General features: G+C 41.3%; 3 protein-coding genes across 3 annotated transcripts; 2 read left to right on the plus strand and 1 right to left on the minus strand.

The window, feature by feature from the left end:
• Window positions 1–4,978: 4,978 nt before the first annotated feature.
• On the plus strand, window positions 4,979–8,433 carry LOC133455067 (proteinase-activated receptor 2-like). Its single transcript, XM_061733896.1, has 2 exons — window positions 4,979–5,125; window positions 6,005–8,433. Exons 1-2 carry the CDS (start codon window positions 5,056–5,058, stop codon window positions 7,102–7,104), a joined length of 1,170 nt encoding a protein of 389 aa, XP_061589880.1. The 5' UTR covers window positions 4,979–5,055; the 3' UTR covers window positions 7,105–8,433.
• Window positions 8,434–13,641: 5,208 nt separating this feature from the next.
• On the minus strand, window positions 13,642–14,695 carry ch25hl2 (cholesterol 25-hydroxylase like 2). Its single transcript, XM_061733897.1, has one exon. The coding sequence runs from the start codon at window positions 14,675–14,677 to the stop codon at window positions 13,778–13,780; it is 900 nt and encodes a 299-aa protein (XP_061589881.1). The 5' UTR covers window positions 14,678–14,695; the 3' UTR covers window positions 13,642–13,777.
• A 5,925-nt stretch (window positions 14,696–20,620) lies between these two features.
• Window positions 20,621–26,799, plus strand: s100z (S100 calcium binding protein Z). Its single transcript, XM_061733898.1, has 4 exons — window positions 20,621–20,767; window positions 23,191–23,283; window positions 23,383–23,524; window positions 26,441–26,799. Exons 3-4 carry the CDS (start codon window positions 23,384–23,386, stop codon window positions 26,594–26,596), a joined length of 297 nt encoding a protein of 98 aa, XP_061589882.1. The 5' UTR covers window positions 20,621–20,767; window positions 23,191–23,283; window position 23,383; the 3' UTR covers window positions 26,597–26,799.
• The last annotated feature ends 522 nt before the right edge of the window (window positions 26,800–27,321 follow it).

The raw sequence follows: 27,321 nt of genomic DNA on the forward strand, positions 1-27,321 counted from the left end.
TTCTTCAGAGCCTTGCAGCTACATCACTGCTCCTACTCCACTGCAGCTGTGTCCGTTGTGTTGCTGTTGCTATGCTTGCGTCACATGCTTCATTTCCTTATTTGGATGTATTTCTATTGGATGGTGGCCAGAGGTTTTTTTTGTTTGTTTCTGCCTCTCTTAGTGCAGCCCTCTGGAAATCTGGAAAAACCAGAATCATTCTCGGTATTGAATAGGACAGTAGTTTAGATGAATGGACAGATTGCATGTTCAAACAGACATGAGAAACGTGAATATTGTTTGTAAGGTTGATGGATCCATCACACCGTCCTGACAAATCCACATTTTTCTGCGGTTAGTAACTAAGTCATAATGACACAGTGGGCAGGATGCACGTCGTCGTCGGTGTGGAAAGTTTTCTCTGCGTAGAGCATCCAAAGATAGTAACTCGTTCAACCTGTAGGGTAAACAATAACCATACGAGGAACAATAATCAAACAATCTACCAACTTCAAGCTGGGCATGCTCAAAACTGGGACGCTGACAAAGGCTAAAAATAAAGCATTGTGTATTAAGACTGCTGTCAGATCATTTTTATTTCATATTTATGTTCCTAAATTAATGCAGGACAAGATGATCCACCCCTCAAGGGAAAGGGTGAAAGACACTGCTTTGCTATCTCGATTTTATCTTTTATTCTGTTGAAATGTTATTTCATTTTATGTTTTATTTTTTATTTTTTATTTATTAATATACAGTGCAAACAGCGACAAAAGACGCCATCAGTTACAATGATATGTATCTAGGTGTGTGTGTGTGTGTGTGTGTGTGTGTGTGTGTGTGTGTGCGTGCGTGTAAATAATATGATGAAAGTAGATAAATAAATTAAGAATATTAATTCGAGAATAAGTAAACAAATAAATAATTATCATATAGAGTGGTGTAGCACAATATAATATAAATATAGCATAATAATATAGTAATATCCTAATATAACATAATTTTTATAATATAAAATATAACAAAATGATATCACCATACTATAATATATAACAATATAATACTACTATAGTTTAACATCCCATGAGATTTCATTTTACGTTTTAAATCCTCAGTCGAATGCGTCTTCTTTGCACCAGAATCTGCAGTCAGTGACAGCGACGCGTGATGAACTATCTGCAGGTGGAAGTGAGCGATGTCCCGAACTCTGATTGGTCGACCGTTGACTGCGCTCTTGTCACCCGGCAGTGCCGTTGAAAAGGTCAACCTCAGTGTTCCTTATTTTCAGACAAAACACCGTTTTATAATAGATCCATGCAAAACACACACAATTCTTCTTTAGCGTCAGAGCAGGTCTGTGTTCACACCTGTGGAAGAAATGAAGTTCAAATGTGTTTTCATGTCAAAGCATGAAAGAGAGGAAAAGATCATATAAATACTGAGGTTGGAAAATAGTGAAAATAAAAATAATTAAGCAGTTTAAATGCTGACAAAAAGGGACCCAAGGAAAGGAAAGCCAGGACTGGTTCCAACCAGTCTTTTCTTCCACAACCAGAAACATGAGATGACACCCGTAGCGCTCATGTTTAGCTCAACCTTTCCCCCTCATGCAGTTTGAACCTTAATTCATTTACTCAGCTTTGTTGACTTTGTGACCACGCATCATGGCCTGTTAGTCTGGATAGTTGATGATCTGTCCTGGCTCAGAGGGCGAGGATAGTTGAAACCATCATCCACCCACCATTAATATATATAAACGTGGATAAAAAAATTAAGAATAAGTTGAAAAACTGTTGGAATCATGTTCTTTGACGACCCTCACGGCTTTCAGGATGGGCGTCAGCGTCTCTGCTCTCCCCTGGGTCACTGACTGTCAGACGGGGGTCCGTTTGTGCAACTGGGGGGCAGGTTGTCTGAGGTAGTGGTCAGCAGAACAAGAGAACCACAGGGGACAGTTCTGTTTCCGTCCCTGTTCATCCTGTTCACCTCAGACTTCCAGCACAACACTGGGCCGCATGCGGAAGGTCTCTGATGGCGCTGCTGCGGCAGTGTCGTGTTTCAGAGACGGTCAGGACTCAAAGTACAGGATCCTGGTGAGTAGCTCAGTCGAGTGGTCCTTCAGGAATGACCTCCTCCTGACATCTGCAAGACAAAGGAGATGGAAGTCGACATCAGGAGGTAGAGGACTGGGACCAAGCCCATGTCCATAAAGGGTGTGGATGTGGTTAACAGATAAAAGCGCCTGGGGGTGTATTTGAATGAGAGACCGGAGTGCTGGAAGGAGATGAGCAGCTTGGATTTCCTAGAATTAAGGGGTTTCTGTCTAAACAAGACATAGAAAAACGTATTCATGCATTCATTTTCAGTAGGTTGGATTATTATTCACTGCAACGTGCAATTATGTAAATATCCATCTGTAAATATCCGTCTGTTATTTTCTATATACCAGTATTTCTTATTATTTATTTTTCTTATTATTATTATTATTATTATTATTGTATATACCAGTTTATTGTTTATAGTGTGTCATACTCTGATATTATTACTGTGTTATTACTATTTCTATTGATGCCTCTTGTTTTGCACTATCCCCTTTGCTGCTGTAAAAATTTCCCCTCTGTGGGACTATTAAAGGATTATCTTATCTTATCTTATCTTATCTTATCTTATTGCAAAGGCATCTTTACTAGGGGTGTAACAATATATCGTGCCACGAAATTTCGCGATACAAAAACGTCACAATACGTGTCGTGGAGGTGACAAAGTGTATCGCGATATTGGATTATTAAAATTAATCTTGTGTTGACTAGTACTGTATTACCAAAATAACCTTAACAAAAATAAATCTCCTCTTACACGTATAAGGTGAGCATGAATCTATCTTTTTTATGATGTAAAATTGTATGTATTTATTTACTTTTATTTATTTAATTTTAGAAAAAAGAAGAAAAAAGTAAAATCATACATGAGAGAAACTATTCAGTTTGTGGCAAAATATTTTTATTGTATGAAACTGAAGATGCATAATGCAAACCTGACATTTACTTTTAGTTCAGTTTGTGGAAAATGGTTGGCCTGGCTTTCTCTTTAAAACTTAAACAGTTATAAAGAATTACAAAATGTAACAATAGGGCAAACGCACAGCATTGTTTTGTATTTTGTGTCTTTCAAATAAAAGACCATTTTTTCCAGTTATATGTTCCTCATTCAAGGTTGTTAAAAAATACTGCTATAATATCGTATCGTATCGTTATCGTGACCTCAATATCGTGTATCGTACCGTATCGTGAGATTAGTGTATCGTTACACCCCTAATCTTTACAGGCCTTAACAAGAAATCTATCAGGCACCAGCTGATCCAGAACGCTGCCGCCAGAGTCCTTACACCTTAAACACCAGGAACTGGACCACATTACACCGGTCATGAAATCACTACACTGGCTTCCAGTGAGTCAAAGGATAGAGTTTAAAATCTTACTGCTGGTCTACAAAGACCTGAATGGTCTTGGATCAAAATACATGTTGATCTGTTAGTTCCTATGAAGCTCCCAGACCCCTGAGGTTCATCTGGATCTGGTTTGTTGTGTGTCCCAAGAACAAGAACCAAGCAAGGTGAGGCAGTTCAGTTATTCTGCTCCTCACCGGTGGAACAAACTTCCTGTAGACCTGAGGTCTGCTCCAACTGTCAGCTCCTTTAAATCAAAAACATCACTGTTTACTGAAGCCTACTCTTAAATTAAATACTTACCTGCTGTACTCTACTGCCCTTACTTTTTAAAAACTTGTGCCTTTTATTATTTTACCTCTTTTCTTATCATTTTATTTAATTTTATTTGTTATTTACTGTTTAATTTTAATTTTAATGTTGATGCAAAGCACTTTGAATTACCTTGTGTTGAATTGTGCTATACTACGACGGAGTATTAGGGCCCAACTAAGACAAAAAAAATGGGAAATTACGAGAATAAAGTCATAATATGAGAATAAAGTCGTAACATTACGAGAATAAAGTCGTAACATTACGGGAATAAAGTCGTAACATTACGAGAATAAAGTCGTAACATTACGGGAATAAAGTCGTAACATTACGAGAATAAAGTCGTAATATTACGAGAATAAAGTCGTAATTTATGAGAATAAAATCGTAATATTATGAGAATAAAGTTGTAATATTATGAGAATATAATTTATGAGAACTCTAACAGGAAGAGCTTCTTCTCCCTGTGCTAAAATGAGGAATATCAACACATTTTTTTGGTTTTGTATGAAAAGTTAATGCTGTGTACAATGTTTTTTTGGTGTTGTTTTGTGTTGCAATGACTGAATAAACTTCATTCATTCAAATATTGAGCATCTTGTGAAGTTCTATTTATATATTTATAATATATTTAATATTACGACTTTATTTTCGTAATAGTACGACTTTATTCTCAAAATATTACGACATTTTTCTCGTAATATTATGACTTTATTCTCATATTATTATGACTTTATTGTTTATTTTTTATTTTTTGTCTTAGTTTGGCCCTAATACTCCGTCGTACTATACAAACTTGCCTTGCCTATATATTATTTTATTTCATTTTTAATATCTGCTTGTTTCTGTAAATTGATATACTGCTTAAACACTATAACACTATAACTATCCTTTGCAGAATATCTATCTATCTATCTATCTATCTATCTATCTATCTATCTATCTATCTATCTATCTATCTATCTATCTATCTATCTATCTATCTATCTATCTATCTATCTATCTATCTATCTATCTATCTATCTATCTATCTATCTATCTATCTATCTATCTATCTATCTATCTAGATATCTAGATATCTAGATATCTATCTAGCTCCGTGGAATTCCGCGGTGGCTAAAAAAAACTACCTGAGAATGTACCGGGTAGGCGGGGCAGAATGACGTCAGCGTGTGAACAGGTAGTCTCTGGGTGTGTACCATGGATCTGTGCACCGAGCACAGCAAGGTCGGATATTTTATCAGACCTTAGTCGAGGCGGAAGGTGAAGATAGAAGCGGCTTGAAACGGACAGTTTTTAGTTAAACGAAAGACGACAATATGTTTTTAACACGGACTTTTCCGCTGCTACTTGTTTTCTGCTGCTTTTCAGCTTCTCAGGCTATAAAAGGTAAGGTTTAAAGATAGTAGTATCGATGGGCTTGGTGGTTTACAGACAAAACAAAGAGACTAGAGGCTGTTCACGGTTGAAGCGTAAGTTGTTCGCGGGAAAGTATTTGTTTTGGAGGACTTGAGATATATTTTACCCTTTGGATTTAGCCAGTTTATTTGTTTATTTAAAAAAGATCCCCATTAGTCTTCACCATGGGAAGACTATTCTTCCTGGGGTCCACACATAGACATACAAAAGATTAATAATACAATAATACAACTCAAAAAAGGGGGAAAAACATTCACTAGAATTCCTGAAATAATAAATTGAAACTAAGATAAAAGATTAAGTAACCAACCATCCACATCAATATTTGCTACTATCACCAGATCTGTATCCACTTTTGAGCAAAATATTTTGCAACGACTTTATCATTTATAATATACCCATACCTCTATTTATAGTAGTATAAATATACTACATATCATGATATACTCATACATTATAATATACTCATACTACTATACTATATATACACTCAAAGCCTACAGTGATTTAGAATATATTTTCTATTAAATTTATAATATACTTACAATTTGCACAATAATCACAATATATACCAGCCAGTTGCTTAAAAGGAAACGAATGCTGGGAAATGTAGGCGTTTTTAACGCATAGCCTACATTGTATGAGAAAAGGACAGGAGTGACTTGATCTTAACAAAAGCCATTATTCTGAGTTTCACATGCAACCAGGGTTAATATTGTAGATGTTTGAAGGTTTTCAAAACTGCATCCTGTTTGAGTTTCAGTATAAATCAATCTGTCACTGATATTTGTATATGTAAAAAGAAAATGATGCCTCATGCAAATTACTCCTGTTATATTGCATGTCAAGGTCGAGGATTTTTCGGGAACAGGGATCCGGAAAAGTCGGACCAGGCTGTGATCAGTTCTGCAGCATCAGATGTCCTGAAGAGCCGTCTCACCACCGTCTTCTTCCCCACCGTCTACATCTTCGTGTTCGTAGTGGGACTTCCTGCGAACGGGATGGCCATCTGGGTTTTCCTCTTCAGGACGCAGAAGAAGCACCCGTCATCCATCTACATGGCCAACTTGGCTCTGGCGGACCTGCTTTTTGTCATCTGGATGCCTCTGAAAATCGCGTACCACTTGAATGGAAACGACTGGACCTACGGCGAGCCGCTGTGCAAAGTGCTTGTGAGCTTCTTCTACGGGAACATGTACTGTTCTGTCCTGTTCATCACCTGCCTCAGCGTGCAGCGGTACTGGGTCGTGGCGCATCCGCTGTCCACGCAGAAGAAGAACAACAAAGTTGCTATTGGCATCTGCTTGGGCATCTGGGCTTTCATCTGGCTCACCACCACTCCCCTGTACCTGTATGATCACACGGCCAAGCTCAGAGATCCCAACATAACAACCTGTCATGACGTGAACGTCATAGAAAACCCCCTGGACCCGTTCCCTTCCGTCCAGCTCCCGTTCTACTACTTCATCTTCATGGCTTTGGTCGTGTTCCTTGTTCCTTGCATAGTGATCATCGTGTCCTACGTCCTGCTGCTGAGGGCCCTGGGGAACTGTGTGGAGAACAGCACGGCGTCAAAGAACCGCCGCAAAGCCGTGCTGTTGATCGCAGTCGTCCTGGTGACGTTCCTCGTCTGTTTCATCCCCAGCAACATCATGCTGGTGTTGCATTACTCCCTGCTGAAAGGCAGCGCGAACAGCATGGACAATGTGGACAGCAGCTACAGCTTCTACATCTCCACGCTCTGCCTGACCAGTCTCAACAGCTGCCTGGACCCGTTCATCTACTACTTCGTGTCTGAGGAGTTCAGAAACCACGTGAAGAACACCCTGCTGTGCAGGAGCAGCAGGACCGTGGAGAGGATGAGGGTCTCTTTCAGCTCCATGAAGTACTCCAAGAAGAGCAAGGCGTACCTGTCAGAGTCCGGCAACACACAGAGCAGCACGGCTTAGCGAGGACACGGACCCCGTCTCTTCTAACAACGCCGGTGTCGGATCGGTTTTCAGTATCGTCAGGGGTGTTGGGATCCAGTCCTCGAGGGCCGCAATCCTGCATGTTTCAGATGTTTCCCTGCTTCAGCACACCGTGATAAAAGGAGCTGTGACACCAACAGAGCTGTCCAGACCTTGATGACAAGCTGGTGACGACCATTAATTTGAATCAGGTGTGTTGATGCAGGGAGACATCTAAGGCCCCGTCTACACGTAGCCGGGTATTTACAAAAACGGATATTTTCCCCCCTACGTTTTTAAAAATATCCTCGTTTACACGGACCCGCATGAATACGCTGTTAACGTCATGCCAGCCAATCAGAATCCTGGAAAAAACATCAACAAATGACACGTGTAACTTCCAGTTAAGGCTGATTTATGGTTCCGCTTTACACCAACGCAGAGCCTACGGCGAAGGGTATGCGGCGACGCGCTCCGTACGGCGCGCATCGCCGCGTACCCTACGCCGTAGGCTCTGCGTCGATTTAACGCGGGACCATAATTCAGGCTTTACTTTCAAAACGGAACGAGAGTCTGAGAGAATTTAAAACAGGTAAAATAAAAGAAAATATTGACGGTGGCCAAACAAATTGTAAACACAGGTCGCACTCATGACGCTGCTGGTGACGTTTCTGTCGCATAATGTGACGTTTTCCTCCGTTTTCTCTGTTTAGACGCAAACGTGAAAACGGAGTTTTTGAAAATCTCCACTTTGGCCAGAGTTTTCAGAAATGATCGTTTTTGGGGCCTTTGACCTCCGTTTTCGTGCAAACGAACGGCCAAAACGCATGAAAACGCCTCCGTTTTTGCCCCGTGTAAACGGGGCCTAAAACATGCAGGACACCGGCCCTCGAGGACTGGAGTTTGACACCCCTGGTCTAGGTTTTAAACGTGAACTGTGACCGAGAGAGAGAAGTCTGCGGTTGAGGATGTGACTTTCAGCTGCTGCTTTGTAGTCAAATGTGAAATATTTGAATTATGTATACACATCCGTCAATGCAGAGGAGGCCTGTTAAAGTTTGACATTCATCGTCAAATGAATTGACTTTTTCTTTATTTATTTAGACTGACCTAACCTTTGCTTTGGAGATAAGTGATAGCAGCATCCGTCTGATGTTAATATAGATTTTTTTTCTGTCATTATTTTGTGTTCATGTCATATGTTTTATTGTCTGTTTGGCTTATTTTTGAAGCCAGAAAGTTTCCAAATTTCCTGCTTTTCAAACAGAGCGGATGATACAGTATGTTACATATTATTATATATTTTCCTAAATAAACCGTAAAAACAAGCGTCAGTTTCTGCGAAACTCAGTGCTGTTGCGTAATTTCTTCACCCGAGCGAGTCATCGGCCTCGTCGTCACGGGGCAGACGCGTCCCTGCGGGCCGTCACACCGACACGCCGTCAGGAATTCTTGGAATGTGTTGTGTTGAAATGCAGAGGAGCAGAGTGCAAAGGTTAACTCTTAAAACTAGTCTTTAAACATGCACTCGGGTCAATCATTTGGTTTTTTCTGAATGTAAGAAGACGGTTAGACTGGAGGGGGCCAGGGAATGTCTCAGAGCGTGAAGAGGCACGTTTCCACAGTGATCTGAGGAGATTGCCATGCTGGTTTCTGGATCTTTGTTTCGCCTGCATGTGAAACTAAATGTCTCATGATCCAGATCTCAGGATGACTAACTGCGAGCCAAGCGTCTTCTCCAAATTCCTACTACAATTTGTTTTTAGTCCAACTCAAAGCCATTACAAAAAAATTTTTTACACTTTTTATTTCTTTTGACCTCTCCGATGTCAAGTACGCTCTCAACAAAGGGCTATTGTGATCAAAGTCCTTGACTTGGAGATAAGAAGTGAGTGAACTGCTGTGTTTTATGGCAATAACCCCACCCGGAGTCACCACCCTCCCCCAGGTACACACACACACACACACACGCACACACACACAAAGATTGCAGTCTGCAGAGCTACAACTCTCCTGTTGAGTGTGATTTTACTTTTCTTAAGCGCACTGACAGAGCCACACCCCAACTTTGATACCAAAGGATCCTCACACCGATACTTGCGCCATCCGTCAGCACAGAACCAGTGTTTACTGGTCACATGACTCATCACAGTTTGTTGTCTGTGAAGCACTGACCCTGAACTAAAAAAGCAAAAAGAAATGACATCTTGTGATTTCATGAAATATAAGCAGTTATTAATCCAAAATGTGTCACTTTAATCCTTTAATGTCTTGGACTCGATTGGAGGTGCGGAGTACAGAGAAACAGTATGTCTTTATGTCAGAATTAGAAAGAACTATATATCCTAAACAGAGTCTGAAATATTGTCAGAAACACGAGAAACAAAATCATTAAAGATGATATAGAACCGAATGGATACAAGGTTCAAATAGATCAAATTGTGACACAAAAAAAACCATCCCACTTTTGGGCCTAACCTGGGCTCCTTATAGCATTTATGACTCGGTGACGGCAATGCAAGTCAAATGAAGGCCAGATGTGTCCAAAAGTTCATGAACCGGGCCATACTTGGGTTTTGGCATGACTTGCGTGGGTCAGATATCTCATAAGCCAGTTGTGACTTGTGATATGGCGGTGGTGATGTGGGCCATCCAAAAAACTTGGCCCATGGCTTCATGTACTGGGTTAACAGAACCCTGCAGTTGGCTCTGGGTTGGCCTTGTAATGGTCCAGGGAGGACAGTAGCTGTTTCTGCATACTTAGCTAACGTTGCATCCAGGACTAACGGGACGGGGGTCTAGCTGGCTCGCTGGTGTCTTTCGCAGCAGCTGGACCCCTCCAGATTGATAACTGGACTGATCTGGGATCAGGCTCCACTGGATGAGAAATGAGAAACACGTATGAGAAACACACATGAAAGACTATATAGATATAGTTCATCGTGTCTCTGTCCATCTCTCTACTAGGCTTTATTTAGGGATCTATTTTTTCATGATTCATCCAAGGGTAATATAACTTTTTTATCCAGTTTTTGCTGTGTTTAGACCAGGGGCGTCAATTGGGTATGGCAAGGTATGGCAGCCGCCACACCTTTGCTTCAAGGGTTAAATGTAAATGTTTGTTTTTTTAAATACATTTATGGAATAACTACAAATGCAAATAAGAACAACATGATCGATTTCACTAGTTATTATACACTGCAAAAACTCAAAATCTTAACAAGAATATTTGTCTTATTTCTAGTTAAAATGTCAAATTTTTAGTCTAATTTTTTTTTTTTTTTTTTAATCTCATTACATTTAAGACAAGACTAAAAAACAACCATTTTCACCTGTTTCAAGTAGATTTTCACTTAAAATAAGTGGAAAAATCTGCCAATGGAACAAGATTTTTTTGCTTGTAATGAGAAGATAAATCTTGTCCCACTGGCAGATTTTTCTACTTATTTCAAGTGAAAATTTACTTGAAACAGGTGAAAATTGTCAAATAACAAGTTATTTTTCTGGTAATGACTCTTGTTTTAAGTGTAATGAGATTTTTTGACTAAAAATGAGACATTTTAACTAGAAATAAGACAAGTATTCCTGGTAAGATTTTGAGTTTTTGCAGTGAGTGAGACTGCATTTGAAAAAGTTCCAATTTTCTTGACCACACAGATCAGCTACATAGCAGACTTCTGTGATGAGTATTTACTGGACGTGTTGATTGATATTCTAGTTAAGTTCTGTGACTCGTAACCTTGCCATACCTTAGCTTCGACTGAATTGACGCCACTGGTTTAGACAGAACAGGGCTTCGTGTCTCCACCACCGAAACCCACAAACAGGTGCCGTATGTTGTGCCTGAACTCGTAAAACAAATTCCTTCAAAACAAGAAACTTGCTAAACCAGTTCTGGCTGCAAATGCGGCTGCAGGGTGAAAACCAACAGTAAACAGAGAGCAGTCACAGCAGGTCTATTATTCATTTGACTCCTTTGTGATGGAATAATATGCAAACTGAGACAAACGTGTGCTTTGTCCTTGTGCTTGTCATACATGGTTTCATATGTGTTTGTGAGGAGATTTGTTGCTCTTCTGTGTTTGCAGGAAGGGGGACCTCTGCTGGCTCTTATTTATGGTTGAGGTAATGTTATGTCAATTTAAAAAGATATTTATATTTCTACAAAATCAGCCATCCAGTTATTTTTATATGACCATCAGTGGAACTTTTTAACTTTAATTTTTTCAAAGGAAAACAACCCTGACTAAAAGGAAAACAAACAAACAAAATTATATCTCAGAGCACTTCACTTAGACACCTTCTTATTTCCCCAAAAGTTAACCATAAGATTTTCTTAGTTTTAAGATACATGTATGTATAAAACTGCTCTTTGATTTGACTAACTTGTTTCAAAGATCAATTCTTTAAGTGTTTTGAGCTGGAAGTTACATAATCTTGTTCATGGTCTGAGTAAGGAACATTCAAAGTTGAAACGTGAAGGACCATCCTCTAAGTTTTCAATATCAGTATTAAATGTTAGTTGGAGTACCACAGGACATCAAACCAGCAACTGTGTCTTTTACCACTACATTAATGTTGATAAGTCATCTCCCTAACACTAAAAACTAATAATCTTATACTGCAGCAGGTTTCACCACCATATTTACGTTAAGCAACTTCATTTTCACTCCCAAAAAGTTGACAAGCTCAAATAATTGCAGATATATTCATCTGAATGTAGGGCTGAAAAGTAAGGGTAGGGGGAGTATTGGGACAGGGCCTTAGGCTGTACTCGTCTCCAAAATTTTCGGAGCAAATTTCTTAACAGGCATAGCTACAACTGTTAGATTTTGTCTATTAAACCAACATTTATTTTCCTAAATGATTTATTTCAGCCAGCGGTAATTCTCCACAGAGCTGCAGGTTTCTCCCCGGGACGACGGCGCAGGTTGACCCGGCCGTGAGCTGCTGCTGCGCCGAGCCGGCGGCTCTTCTCCGAAAACATCAGAGCAAATTTCTTAGGAGGCATTATTTGGATAAACTGAGCCCAGGTTGGGGATCTTAACGGTTACTTTTACGCCTGAAAAAATATTAAAACTTAATAAAGTGGCATATTAACAGCGCTACAGCTGAAATTAAAACAGCTTTTAGCTCTAAACTTCCTGATATGGTGTGACGTATGTGCAAACGTAACTACACAGTTATTTGCGTACCCGAACGTGACCACGTAGTGACATAGCACGCAAAATTTAGGGGTGGTGCTGAAAAGTAGGAGTAGTGGGGGTATTGGGACAGGGCCCTGGGAAGATTTCAAGTGCCCTAAAATCTGTGGCTTCCTTTTTAGGGGTAGTGGGAGTGAGGGAGGGCTAGTGGTACAAAGTAGGGCTAGGGGTAGAAAACGGGGTGTATTGGGATTGGCCCTTAGTGTTTAAATCGGTTGCCTTATACAGTCCTTCAGAGGTCACAAGTTTGGATTATATTCCATCACCTATTTTACAGTTAGGATTTGAAAAAGTTTTAAAATTAACGTTTTTGCATTTTGGATTGTTCAATGTGCATAATATTTTTTGTTGTGGTTCTCTGCCCACCGTTGGATGAAACCATCATTGGTAAGCTGTCATAATATTAATTAATTGTCATAATGCTGAATACATGGCCTTTCCTATATTGTTTGTTGCTGTTTGACCGCTGTGTCGCTCGGTCATTGTGTTAAATACATGTCGCCGCACATTGTAAACTGTTGTCGTGTAGGTTGAACACGTGTGTTGAATTGTGCTACTCTGCTTGAATCCGACATCACTGGATGTCATTTGATTTTTATCTCCAGGTTGATACCTATATCTTAAAGTCTGCATTAGGCTTATAATTAGGTTTAGGCCACAAGGGCCCATCAAGAATGCTTCGCCCCCCCCTGGGCTGGGACCCCTGCTCCACCCCTGAAAACAGGACTGCTGGTCCGGTCATTAAAGAATCAAAAAGTGCAACTTCTGCAAACCTCATGAAAAGAATAAACATTTATTTATTTATATATGTTTTTTACAGTTGTAGTCTTTGCATTCCAAGGAGATTCTCCTTCGAGGAGTGTAATTAAGAACTCTCCCAGCAGGATTATTTCATCTCAAAGACAGGATGAAAGATTAGTATTTCAGCCACGCATGATGCCGGGGTGCAGCTAAAAGACCACCATTCATGCATACAAGAGTGCGGTGTCTGCGCCGAGGAAGGGCCGAGGAAGAGTGCTAACGTGCGTGTAATCACACCACCTACCGTCAGCAAATAACCGAGCCAGAGCTGCTCGTGAAGTTCAACAACTCAGATCTTCTGTTTTATTTTTCAAAGCAGCAGAAAACACAAGAAATCTGACCTGAGAATGCCACAAGTCACAATTCAGCCACACATAAATGAGAAATCTATGTGAAACAAGATGAATTTACAGATTCAACAGTACGAGGTAAGCGATGCTGCCATTGTATAAGAACAGACGTGAAAAGTATTCTTTTAGAAAGCTTACCAGGGACTCAAGAAATGTTAGGGGATTATCTGCGGAGGAAAACCCAGAAAAGGGCGAGTTAGAATAATGATACCGAGGGAGAGGAACTGGACTGCAACAGAGAGGAGAAACAAACAAGTGCATTGCAACGCCGGGCAGTTTGAGTAAATCAGAAGCAGTCAATAAAAGATTCCTGGCTCTTCAGTCTTTTCTCTCTTTCATCTCGTCTGGCTCTGCAGTGGCGGCGTGGCTGGAGGGAGCTGGCACGGTGTGGGTCCCCCCGAGCCAGTCCCAGTGTGCGAAGAATGGGGCAAAGTTGGTGCCGGGTCGCTGGTGGTGAGCATCGTGCTTGGGGGCGCCTCCCCAGATGCCAAAGGGCACCAGATTATGCATGGACCACGGGAAGTCGTAGCCGCAGTGATCCTCGGTGGAAACGTACACGTTGAAGACCATGAAGCTCCACGTCGTGAGGCAGTGGCACTGCAGCAGGATGGGGTCCACCGTGGCCCAGAACCCCACGCTGAACAGCTCCCAGCCAGACAGGTACTCGGTGACTAGACTGAAGGGCTGGTTGTACTGGTGGTGCACGGCGTGGAAGGTGCGGTACAGCCAGGGAACGCGGTGGTGCAGGAGGTGCCACAGGTAGTACTGGAAATCGAAGACGAACATGCAGCCCAGGATGCCCAGGAAGAAGCTCCACAGGGTGGGGGCTTCGTGGGGCAGGGGGGTCGGTGGCCTCCACAGCCACTGCGCCACTGCAGCGGGGAAGATGAAGAACAGGTGGTTGTAGATGGTGATGCCCAGCGTGGTCCAGATGTTAGGCCAGGTGACGGGTCTGTCGGGGTGCAGCCGGCGCCGGTTGATGCAGGGCCAGGTGGGAGCCAACAAGTCCAGCACTGTGTAGATGCCCACCAGCACACAGTATGTGGTGACGGAGACGACGACGGGGAAGAGAGGGCTCCTCAGGAGGTCGTGATGGTTCTGGTGGAGGTAGTCCCAAACAGGCTGCAGAACCAGGTCCTGGGACGGGTCCCCGGTCACGTTGCTTATATCCGACATCCAGGACAAAGCCTCACTTCTGAGCAACGTGCCTGCGCTCATCCCTAATGTGCCGTTTCTCTCCCAGAGACGGCCGATCCAAGAGGATTCTTCTCTAACAAGCCTCGGGAGAGGAGAAAAGAGGGCCCAGACGAACGAAAAGATCCAATCAGCTGCCTCGTATAGGTTAAGCAATGGCAAATTGTCCGGTGGTGTCGTGCCAAATTGGACTGGTGGACTGCCTTTGCCTCTTATGTATGTTCAAGCCCCACCTCCACCCCCCCCTTCCACTCTGCATTTTAAAAGAAGGCACTCTGTAAAGGCCCTTTTTCATGGGCACAAGGACGGCAGCCAGGACTCAGGAGCCGGGCCACAACAGCTCTCATTTTTGACCCAAATCATGGAGCGAGAGCTTCCGCTTTCCTGTGAATTTGACTTTGTCACAAAAAGCCAAAGGATGCTGTGTCTCAGCTGTCGACATTAACGGAGTAAAAAAATATAAACCACTTACGCACAAACATCCGCTTACACTCCCGTGTACAAATAACGAGCCTGTTGATGAACACACACGCACGTACACGCACGACACGAGCCAAAGAGTCATTAATCATGGAAAAGTTGTCAAAAGATATGCGATTTCAAAAGAAAAGTGGACAGATCTGGAGCAGCGACCGCAGCTCTGTTTCTATGGTGCGATGAAATGATTCTGCAGAGAGCTGACATGGGAGCTATACTTTTGATTTCTTCTGACAGCTCCTCTACAAACAAGCCTAATATTCCTAAATCTAGTCAACATTGTTTTGTTTTTATAAAAATCAGTTCTGCCAATGAAGTAATAGAAATGTTCATGACTACAAAACCAGCACAATGGTCTAAAATAGCTTGTAATTTTAGGCTTTTTTTCTAACTTTCTAAGAAATTAGTTTTTGCAGTGTACAAATTCACAGATACTTCTAATGATAAAATAACGTAACAAATGTGAATAATCAGTGTTTGGGACAAAAAAGTAGTTTAGTGGCCAGGTGTAGTTCCATTATTAATTAAAAAAAATTTAAACCAGGTCTGCAGGTCTGGAGTTGATGTCAGGTATTGATTTGGTATTTGGCAACTGTTTGACTTGAGATGCCAACATGAAGTCCACGGAGATCTCAGTGCAAGTGAACAAGGTTATCATTACACTGAGAATCAACATAAAACAATATGATGGAAGAGAAAAGTCTGGAAATAAAAAAGAGCACAAAACAGATGACATCATGTGTCGAACACAGTGGAGGTAGTTTTATGGTACGGGGATGTTTGGCTGCCAATGGAAAGAGCTTGCTGGTGTTTACTGATGATGTGGAAGTGTGTACAGGGCTAAACTATCTGATTACATTAAAATGAATGCTGCAAAAGCATCATAGTTTAGGTTGTTAATGACCCTAAACACACTGACAAAAAACTCAAGACTTGTTGAGGGCAAAGCAATTGAAAATTCTTCAATTGCCCAATCTCAGTTTAATTGAGGGTCTTTTCACAGGCACTGAAGACAAATCTGAAGGCAGATAGACCCAGAAATGAGCAGCATTTAAAGGTGAAGATCTGGTCTCTCAAGATCTCTCAGGGAGGAGATCAAGCTGAATTTGGTGACAGTCATGGGCTCCTACCTGATTATGATACAACTCATGCTACAAAAAAACAAGTTTGTAAACAGGCTTTTCTGCAGTTGCCAGATTCAGAGCTCTGCTGTCTCTCAGGCAGACCAGTGTAGGAACAATAGTGCTACAAAAACAATGCTGGACTTCCTCCAGGTGGACCCACCACCAGAAGTCGTCACTACGAGTGCTGTTATGATACGATGCACAAACTGTTGGAAACATAAGTCTGTATCAGCACTAAAAGGTCTCTTTTCCTTTAATGTGACATGTCCTTTGACCAGAATGGAGCTGCAGTTAATAAACTGTTAATAAACTGCATGAGAAGTTTTTTTGTGTTACAGATTTCACACACAAAGGTTCTTTACAAAAGTAAAACTGAGTAGATCAACAAAATTGCTTAAGAATGCAAATGAACACATAAGAAAAAAACTGTGTTTAAAATTACATTTAATAAAACCATGAACTTCCTCATCTTTGCATTGAGGATGACATTGTCCAAAACTCGCGTCCAACTGCAAATCTCAGACAGGAAGGGTGTAGTTCATAGCAAGGGCAATGGGTGTGAAATTTGTAGATGTTTTGAAACACTTCACATCCAATATTCATCTGGAATATGATACATGTTGTACTTTCACACCCGGTAAAGTCATGCCAGCACGTTAAAATGCACTGCTCTGGTTACTGATCGGATGTAGGGTACTATGACACTTGATAAATGCAGTGGGACCTGTCTGCATCTTACACCCCCGATACGAGCCTCCAGAGGGCAGCAAAAACCAAACCGTGACCAAAGAGAGACTCACCTGTTAAAGCCTTCCCCTGTCATCCTGAATAGGATTGAATAGGATATGGATAATTAATCAATTACCAAAATGTGATGCATGAGATGAAATCTGTTTCAATCACAATCATGCATTATTTATGACGTTTATATTTACATGCTCAAATCAAGTTTTTACCGTGCTGCATTTGTTTGGGTATCTATCGTTCCTCAAGAAGATGATTCAGCACGTTTTTTAGAAACTCCCCTGATAACAGGGGGATTTGGCTTTAATCTGCTTTTACATGGCTTGCTGCAAGTCTTGTGACGGCCTAGACGTGGCCCAGAAGCATAAAGAAAAAGCTGATTTGTTTGACATCTGATGGATTTGTGACTGAGTTTACAGTTGCCCTGAATCAACACTGTCGAGGCCAAATACAAGACACAAGCACACATGCAGTTGTGATCGAGGGTTGACGCTTTGTTTTTCTGTAATTCAATGCTCTGATGAAATTCTAACAATTTGTTAAGATATTCATATTCTTTGCTTTACCTCAGCAGGAATTTAAAAACTGTAAACTTCTATGATAGTGTGTTTTTGTTGATGCTGAAATAATGCATTTACTTGGAACTTAGCACTGTATTGACTTCTGAGCTGTGAATTAAGACCTGATAAAGCACAGCCATTTGTATTTCACAGAGAATATGTTTGGTCGTGCTGTTGATTTGACCCCCGTAAATGGCTGAAGTAAAGTGGCCCGGAAGGGTCAGAGGACAGAGTTTAGCAATAAGGGGCAAGTCTGAGGGGAGTCTCAGCTAGCAGACATTGAAATGGTAGCTCCTCCAGCATGGATCGGCTGAAGGAGCCGTGGACCCACCCATGAATATTTACGAAACAGTGCGAGGATGGGGTTTAGCTTGTGCCTACCGAGCAGATAATTTCAGGTTCCTTAGACAGTGGAAGCGTGCTGGTACCCGCAGCATCGAGTCATGATGCCGGTAAGCTTGCCCAACAAGAAGGGGTCAAATCGCCTGAGGCGGTGGCCGAATGATCCTGGGTCCCGGTGGAGTTCTGCTAGTCTTCGTTTCAGTGTTGCCAGCCTCGTATACACCCTGCACACCTTCCATTTACACTTTGAGCCATTCCAACTGTTAATAGTCATAAGACCAGGACCCTGATGAAAACAAGACTTCAGAAGCCGTCTTCAATGTTGATGTTTTTAAAAAGAGGCTCAAAACCCATCTCTTTAATCAGGCTTTTAACTGACTCATTTAACTCTTTTAAATTTCTTATGCTCACCCTTATTTTTATTGGATCTTACTGCTCTGTTTTATATTTAGTTTATCCTTTTTTATCATATTTTATTTTTGTTTAATCTCATGTTTTATCTAAATATTCTAGTCATTATTTATGGTCTATTTTATACATTTTACTGTCTTATTCTTTTAGTTTTTAATGTCTTGCTTTCTAGACATACTTTTAGGATTTTATGTTATGTTATACTTTTTAAACTCTTTTAGTGTATTTTATCCTGCTTTCTTGTAGCTTTTATCTCCAGTGTTTCCTCATGGGGAGCCTCCATGCTGGGAGTGACTCTGGCCTGCAGGGGGTCGTCCTGGGGGTCGTTCTGGCCTGCATGGTTGTGGAGCTCTGCACCACAGCTTTACCGCTGTGGTGTGGACTCCTCTATCCGTCCGGGCCGGGATGGTCTCTGAGGGCCCCCCCCCTTGTAGCTGCGGGCTATGGGACCTCCTGGCGTGGACGTCTCCCTGTTACCGTTTCCTCACCTGGATCCTCTGTGCCTAGCCATGTCTACACTTTGTGTCTGTGTGTGTGTCTGTGTGTATAACTTAGGTGAATTGTAGTGTGCTTGTGTCTGCGGGGAGGGGGGAGGGGGGCAGGGCATTAATAAGTTTTATGTTTATTTGTTTTTTGTTAAGCACTTTGTGTTGCATTATTTGTATGAGAAGGGCTATATAAATAAAGTTTGATTTGATTTGATTTGATTCAAACGCTATTGGTGACGACACAGGAGGCTTGTCCAACTCTTTTTATAAAGGTTGTGGTTGTCTCTCCTACGTAGAGCGTGGTCATAGCACAGGGCCCCCTAGTGGGAGCAGCAAGCACTTTTACATCTGTTTGGTTCACTTACAGCAAGAAACAGATCAGCATTCAGTACTGTGTTGTTCCTCAGGAACTAAAGCAAATTGACCACAAAAGCTGAAGCAATTCGTAGTTTGAGATTCCAGCTGCTCCCTTCAACACGTCCTTTGGCATGAGACAATGTCCGTCGGATAGAGCATAAATGACAGCAGTCCTACTTCATTCATCATCTCTGACTTCATTTGTCCGCCCTAAACATCTCGTTGTGCCTGCTGTCTCTGTGGTGACCAGGAGATGCTGCAGAAGACCTAAAGGTACATGAGTGAAGGTGAAATGATGGATTATCTGTCAGGTGGATGAAATATGATCCCCTTTTCCCCAAACAGGAATCCACTTTAGAACATCAAAACCCCAATAATATTCATTTTTTGTGTTTCGTTCAGTACAGTTATGATCACATTTTATGAATGAATTTTATTAGTGATCTCGTTTTTTCATACAGTCATGTACAGTATTAAGACCTACTTTCTTGCTGATATCTAAAATAACTGTCCTTTGTGGATTCTGCGGTATTCCTACTAAAACCTCTCCGGGTTTGATGTGGTGTGAGTTGATATTTGATGTGACACAGGACACTTCCTGAATAATATTTACCACAGCGAAGGGAAACAGTTTCGTCACCAAAACAAATGGAAAATGATTTTCTTCAAAGCTGCAGGTACGCAGGACTGGCATCCCCTTGGGGATGCTCTGTGGAGAGTGTTATTCTCCTCTGTCAGTTGTGACACGGTGACAGAGGAGGGGCGGTCGTGCACGAGAAGGACCATTGGACACGAAATGACAAAAGGATGAAAGCTGCAGCTGCTAAAAATAAACCCAGTGATGAAAGCAGGACAAGCTGGAAACACAAGGTGAAAATGGAGAAAAGCAAGGGCAGGAATAAACATGCTAGCTTTCATTTATTTATCTATTTATATTCATCTGCAATATCAAGTTTATACCACTTAAAAAAGATGAACCACGTACAGTATACCTTCTGGAGAAAATGTAACCTAGAGGCACCTTTGAAATAAAATATAAGTACAAACGCAACAACAGAGTAAATCACTGCAGAGCATTGAAAGACATATATATTCCCATGGAGACTTAAATGACAGGCGATGGCTGTGATGACATCACTACATCATTGTCAGGTTTATTTATCATGACATTCATCTGAGCCAACAGGACAGTATCGCACTGGTTTTATAGGCTGAATGCTTCACCTGTGTTAAACTCTTGCTGTGTCCCAGAGGCTGAAGGTTCATGTCTGCTACTGTTCCAGGTTTGGGCTGAAAAAACAGGTTTCTGTTGTGGAAAGTTTCATCTGCGAGCTCAACGAGTCCTTCGGCAGAATCCGGGACTCGACTCTGCCCTGGCCTCCTTCGCTGGATGACGTCCTTCCTCATCCCCGCTTATCCCATCCATCTTCTACACAAATGACACGGGGAAACCAAAAAAAAAAAAAACACCCAACTTAACACAAGTATCAGTTCATTTCAGACCTTTGTTGTCTCACAGGGAAAATCTGGTCTTCTGCGGTGGTGATGAGGACGACAGACAATACGAGCATCCAAGAGACATCCAAACATGGAACTGTTAACATAATGCATGTATGAAATAATGGTCAAATGAACAGCTAGTGTTATAGTTCTACTTAAAGTGCCACCAAGGCTTAAGCACTTGGAACAAAGTAAAATTAATACCTACCATATTTTTCTCTTGATAGCCTGCTCCAACAAATTCCTCCAGTAGAAGTCATGACAGTTAAAACTGACTTCTACAATATTTTTCTGCTTCAAATAGCTGATAAAAAGACCTGTTGATTTCCAGGTATCTTGCTGACCATTTCGGTGATATTGGGTAGAGGATTTTTGTCATCTTCTGCATTACCTGACTTTCAGAGGTTCAAAATTAATTTAAACTGTAAGATGTCCAAATGTCAGGCCGTTTAACTGTCATTTTAAGTGATGCATGCTTGATTAAGTGACTGTTCGATGGTTGTGTCGTCATGTTGGATGAAAACAGCCCCAGGAAAAAAACAAGAGAAAAGACCGCCCACTTTTGCTCCCCAGTGCAGATTTATTTAGCACACATGTAAACAGCCCCCCACCGCCCCGATTCATCCAAGTCATACCAGAGATGATGCAGTCAAAGCCGGCACATAAAGCAGCGATGTTGACCTCCGACACCGGCTCAGCAACCAGGGTTGTACTATAAACTACACCAGTGGTTCCCAACCTTTGTTCCTTGGAGCCCCCCCTACTTGTGTTTAAGACCAGCCAGGCCCCCCGACCCGTACGTACTAGCACCAAAAGAGTGACTCGATACAAATCTTTAATTGAAAAATGAACATTAATTATGTTTTTGTGATACATTTCTCTTTGGTTTACCCTGTATACATATGACTTTGTCTTTCTCACCTTCATTTTGTGTCACCAATGTATAAAATACGCACAAAAAATAATTGAATTTCTGAAAAATGTCTCTTTTAAAGGAGCTTGAGGCTGGATTGAGGCAGGATTTATGAAAAAAATCCGTATACATTTTAATTTTTCTAGTAATAATGTCAGATGAAGCGTTCCAAACCAAAAAGAATGTTTCCTCTAGTGTATCTCTCCTTTGCCTTGAACAGGCTGTGTGCTGCAAAATGTGCTGCAATTCGGTCCCGAATTTCCCGCGCTGGGCTGCGGATGTGACGTCACATGACGCTGCATGCACGTTCTCCCCGTTCTCCCGTGCCGGTGTTGTGCCAAAAAGTGATTGCCTGCCAGAATCTGATTTCTTTTGATTTCTGGCTGCGGGAGCGCGCACATCAGCCCGTTGAACGATAGCGCTGAAACGTCAGGTTTTCAGATTATGAAGCTCAAGAATGAGATCAAGTCATATTTAGGCAGAAACAACTTTTCATTAACTGTATTTGGCCTTCAATCAATTTTTGGCAGGTGAAAATGCCTATTTTGTGTTGTAATGGTGCTTTAAAAGAGTTAAAAGCAATCCTGTGAGCTCTAGTGTTTATATTATGAAGCTCAAGAATGAGATCAAATCATATTTAGGTAGAAACAACCTTTCATTAACTGTATTTGGCCTTCAATCCAATTTTGGAAGGTAAAAAAAGACCCATTTTCAGGGGAGAAATCAGATTCTGGCAGGCAATCACTTTTTGGCACAACACCGGCTTCACTGTTGGCTGCAGTACCCCCAACGGCCGTCGTGGTGAAGGGTGGCGCTAGAGAGTCTCATTTCTTAAAAGGAGCCTCAAGCTCCTTTAAATATGAGGGCAAAATTTTTTACCATTTTTCCTTTAACAACCTGTCAGAGTAGTAGTATGATTAAATGTTGAATAATGATATAATAATACGTTTTTAAGTTTTTATCCTGCTAAATAACTTATATATTTATATATAATATATTTTGGTCATTTTAAAATACTAAGTGGGTTTATACAGACTTGGATTACAGTATTCCATTAGGTGTGTTATTATGATTTTTTATTTATTTAACATGCGCAAATATAATTTTTACAACTGCATATCCTCAAAGCAGACAAAGTTCCGCGCACCCCCAGAGATCTCTGGCGCCCCCCCAGGGGGGCCCTGGACCCCAGGTTGGGAGACACTGCCCTACACTACCTACCAACGTTGCACGTGATGTCATAAGCTCAGTTGCATCAAGTCAGCTGCACCCCAGTGAATTCATGGTGATCTCTGGAGCTTCAAGCCACATCTCTCTCTCTCTCTCTCTCTCTCTCTCTCTCTCTCTCTCTCTCTCTCTGTCCTACTTTCCAACGGTTGTTCAACCGCAGCATTCAGACAGGTCTTAACATATCCTCCGTCTAATAAAGTGTTGCTAGAGTTACTTCAGGGATGCATCAAGCAGATGCATATGTGAACAACTACACGTGACGAACACCCAAGAGAGCTCAGAGGTTACACTGGTGCATGTTTTCCTTTTTCACTCAACTGCACTGATTTAATGTGGAGGGAAGGCGGTTGCCACATGCTTCTCACCTGTGGAATTAATTATCTCCACAAAGATAGAGGCGATGGCCCACCAAGCTCTGCTCATTTCCTAACAAACAAGCTGTGCTGCTGCATCTCTCTTCACACCTGCACGGGTCTCCAACTAGGTGAGAGGACCTCCATCACCCACTCATTTTTACTGGTTTCATTTATGTCTATTATGCTTTAGAGGTGGTTCAATTCTTCTTTTTTAAATATTTTTTCAGTATGCCGAGCCAGCTCGAGGGCGCCATGGATGCACTGATAAGAGTCTTCTACAACTACTCTGGAAATGATGGAGACAAACACAAACTCAACAAGGGTGAGCTGAAGGAGCTGCTGAACAGCGAGCTCACTGACTTCCTCACGGTAAACTTCATCATTTCATCATTACGTTGCATTCCTGTGCACTTGTTTATGCTTTATATTCATTTGTCTTCGTATTGTGGAAAATTTTCTTTATTCTCATCTGGATTTTCCCCTATGCCCAATAGTAGTTGTTATAAAAAGCTGAGGGATCTTCGGAGAATGCCTCACCCTCGTCTTGCTCACTCAAAAGGTCAAATTAGATGATGCCGTTTACAGATGATTCAGCCTCCTAACGTTTTGAGAGGAAATTGATTTTTCATTGATTGCTATCATGTTATGGGCGTGCAACCGCTGGTGGCCCCCGCATTACGGGTGCATTTCAAAACAAGGGATGTGCATACTAGGGAGATGAATATCTCATTTGAGATAAATCCAGGTCCTGAGTCTGCATGATCATGGGAAAGTCTGAGATTTTCAATGATTGAGGCCAATGAGTCCACAAAACAGCTGAGATCTGGAACCTCTGGCACCTTCACAGGTCTTATCTTTACCGCAGGTGCTTAAACATCATCACCATCGTCGTCATTATCATTAGTGGCCCAAATAACCTCCAAAAATAGACCATGATGTCCTCCGTCCCACGAGCTGCAGGTATCTTTGGGAGGAGACACCTCATCTCAAAGTTTCTGATGCCAAAAAACTTTGACACAAGAAAAAAACATTGATATATTACTGCATATGTACATATGCAGTATTAATATGCTGCTATCGACTGTGGGACGGGATTTTTTTTTTTTTTTAAAAGGGTGAAAATGCTCCTTTTAGAGCCGATCCCTGTGTGGGGAAAGGCGTGGGTACACCCCGGATGAGTCGCCAGCCCATCACAAGACCACTTACACACAGACAACCATACATACCATACATACAACCAGTGTTGGGGTAGTTACTCAAAAAAAGTAATCCATTACATATTACTAGTTACTTTTAAAAAAAGTAATCCCTTACACTACTTAGTTACTGGTTGCTGAAAGTAACTAGTTACATTACTAGTTACATTACTTTTGGATTACTCCGCAAAATCACCAGAGCTGCACCCTAACTCGATTGCCAATGAACAACATATACAGGACTGTCTCAGAAAATTAGAATATTGTGATTTTCTGTAATGCAATTACAAAAACAAAAATGTCATACATTCTGGATTCATTACAAATCAACTGAAATATTGCAAGCCTTTTATTATTTTAATATTGCTGATCCTGGCTTACAGCTTAAGAAAACTCAAATATCCTATCTCAAAAAATTAGAATATTCTGGGAATCTTAAACTTAAACTGTAAACCATGATCAGCAATATTAAAATAATAAAAGGCTTGTAATATTTCGGTTGATTTGTAATGAATCCAGAATGTATGACATTTTTGTTTTTTTTAATTGCATAACAGAAAATAAAGAACTTTATCACAATATTAAAATTTTCTGAGACAGTCCTGTAGTTGGAACTTTATTACTGCAGTGCCCAGATCAGCACCAGAAGTCCCGTAAAATCCCGTAAAATCCCGTAAGATCACGTTAAAGGCTGATTTATGGTACTGCGTTACACCATGCAGAACCTACGGCGTAAGGTATGCGGCGACGCGCACCGTACGGTGTGTGTCGCCGCGTACCCTACACCGTAGGCACTGCGTCGATTTAACGCGGAACCATAAATCAGCCTCAAGTCAGACAAGTGTTGCAGCGCATGGTGAAGACGCATGAAAGGCAAGTTTGATTTTCTTTTCTGTTCTCCCGTTCTACATGTAGTTGAAACGCTTAAAGTAACTAAAGTAACGTATTTTTTCTTGTTTTAGAGTAACTATAACGGGATTACCCAGATTACAACTGTAACGCGTTACATTACTGCGTTACTGGCGAATGTAATCTCGTTACAGTAACGCGTTACTTTGTAACGCGTTACACCCAACACTGCATACAACCATACATTATTTCATTTTATGACTGTAAAAGGAAATATATAATACTTTTTTTTTTATTCTGTACTTGAGAACATACATTTGATTGTCTAAAGTAACTTTCCAAATCAGAAACTCCGAGAAGTGTTAAAAGATCGAATGCCCAGGTCACTGTGACATCCCAGACTCAGGTCAGATCAGAACCATACAACCTTGTTGTATGCTTCGTTTATATCCACCCAACTTCACATCACGCTGTAGCTAAACAATGGGTAATGTAACGGTTTAAGATGTAATCAAAAGAGGCAGAGCCCAAAGAATAGGCGGTGGACAGACTGGATGACTCCCTTTTGAACAGAGTTGTAAAGACATTTTTGAAAAGGCTTTTGTGCAGTAATTCAGTGGGATTTACACCCGAACGATGTAGAATATGATTCCTTTCATCGTGACTTTCTGACCGGCTGCTGAATCTCCCCGCGACTGTTCCCCGGACATTTTTTGTTCCAGACAACAGACACACATGGGTGTAGTCTGGGATACCTTTGGCACTTATTGTTAAATTACGACACTGCCAAGTGCTATGTGAGCCAAACGTGTCCCAAGGTTCACAAACTTCGGTTTTGGCATGTGTCTGTGAGCCAGATCTGACCCCGACGTGAGCTGGGATAGGCTTTGGCAGACCCCCGTGACCCTGCAAAGGATTAAACTAGTATAGACAGGGGATGGATGGATGGATGGATGGATGGATGGATGGATGGATGAAGAAATACCTCCTGTGACCACATGGGGGCAGCATAAAGCTCTGCTGGGCTGAACCACTCACAAAAGTGAACTAATGGACAGTCCATTGTGGGGAGAGTCTGGCACATTTTGTAAAACCCCTTCTTTTTCCTTTGATTAACCGAACTGGGACCTGAAGGCTTGATGACATTAGGTCCAAAGCTCAGGACCAAATCATTCAAACTTAAGAATGAAAACTGACCAGATTTTCATTTTTAATAACCGTTTGTCTGCTCTCTGTTCAGTCTCAGAAAGACCCGATGCTGGTGGAGAAAATCATGAATGACCTGGACTCGAATAGAGACAACGAGGTGGATTTCAACGAGTTTGTTGTGCTGGTGGCCGCCCTGACTGTCGCCTGCAATGACTTCTTCCAAGAGCAGGATAAGAAATCAAAGTAGATGTCTGCAGAAAACCAATCGTAAGCAAATGTAAATCCCTTACAGCATTTAACGTCTGAAAAATATGAATCCTTTATCTTAGATTAACACACATTGTAGGATTAATAGATAAATATTAATGAACATAGAAACAATTTTGTTGGTTCGTATCTGTATTTCTACGCTGAATGTATGCAACAGGAAAGTATCCTTCCTAGAAGTCATCCAGGTTGTACTTATTGTCATTAAACCTGGACAGCATTTCATGTTTGTGACTGTCCATGGATTTAGTGGCATTTACCTTTAAAAATAAAGTATCTTGGTCATCAAACTGTCTGTACATCCTGCTTATCTTTTGTCCCCGCCGATGTCTGAGACTCTCCCTAACAAATTTTAAATGTCAAATCTAATATTTTCTTGACTGCGCAACAAGCAGGAAGCATTGTTATCCCCTGCCCGTTTGTTTCAGTTCCCTGAGGATCATTTGGTTGTTCCCTCATGCCGCTGTAAAAGTTCACGGTAAACACGTCAAGGGTTCACAATGCATTTCACTGATGACAAACAATCACCTGGCCCTTTAAAAGGTCTCACAGTGAATTAAGTACAACACATGACATATTACTCTTTGTCATTATTCATTTAACAAAACCAAACCAATGTCCAGAAGCAGTTTGTGAAAAAATAAATTCACCTTCAGCGTTTCTGTAAAAATGAAGAGGGTTAGTTGAAATCATGTGCCTTAATGG

The sequence above is a fragment of the Cololabis saira genome, chromosome 11, assembly GCF_033807715.1.
Source record: "Cololabis saira isolate AMF1-May2022 chromosome 11, fColSai1.1, whole genome shotgun sequence".
NCBI classification, from domain to species: Eukaryota; Metazoa; Chordata; class Actinopteri; order Beloniformes; family Belonidae; genus Cololabis; species Cololabis saira.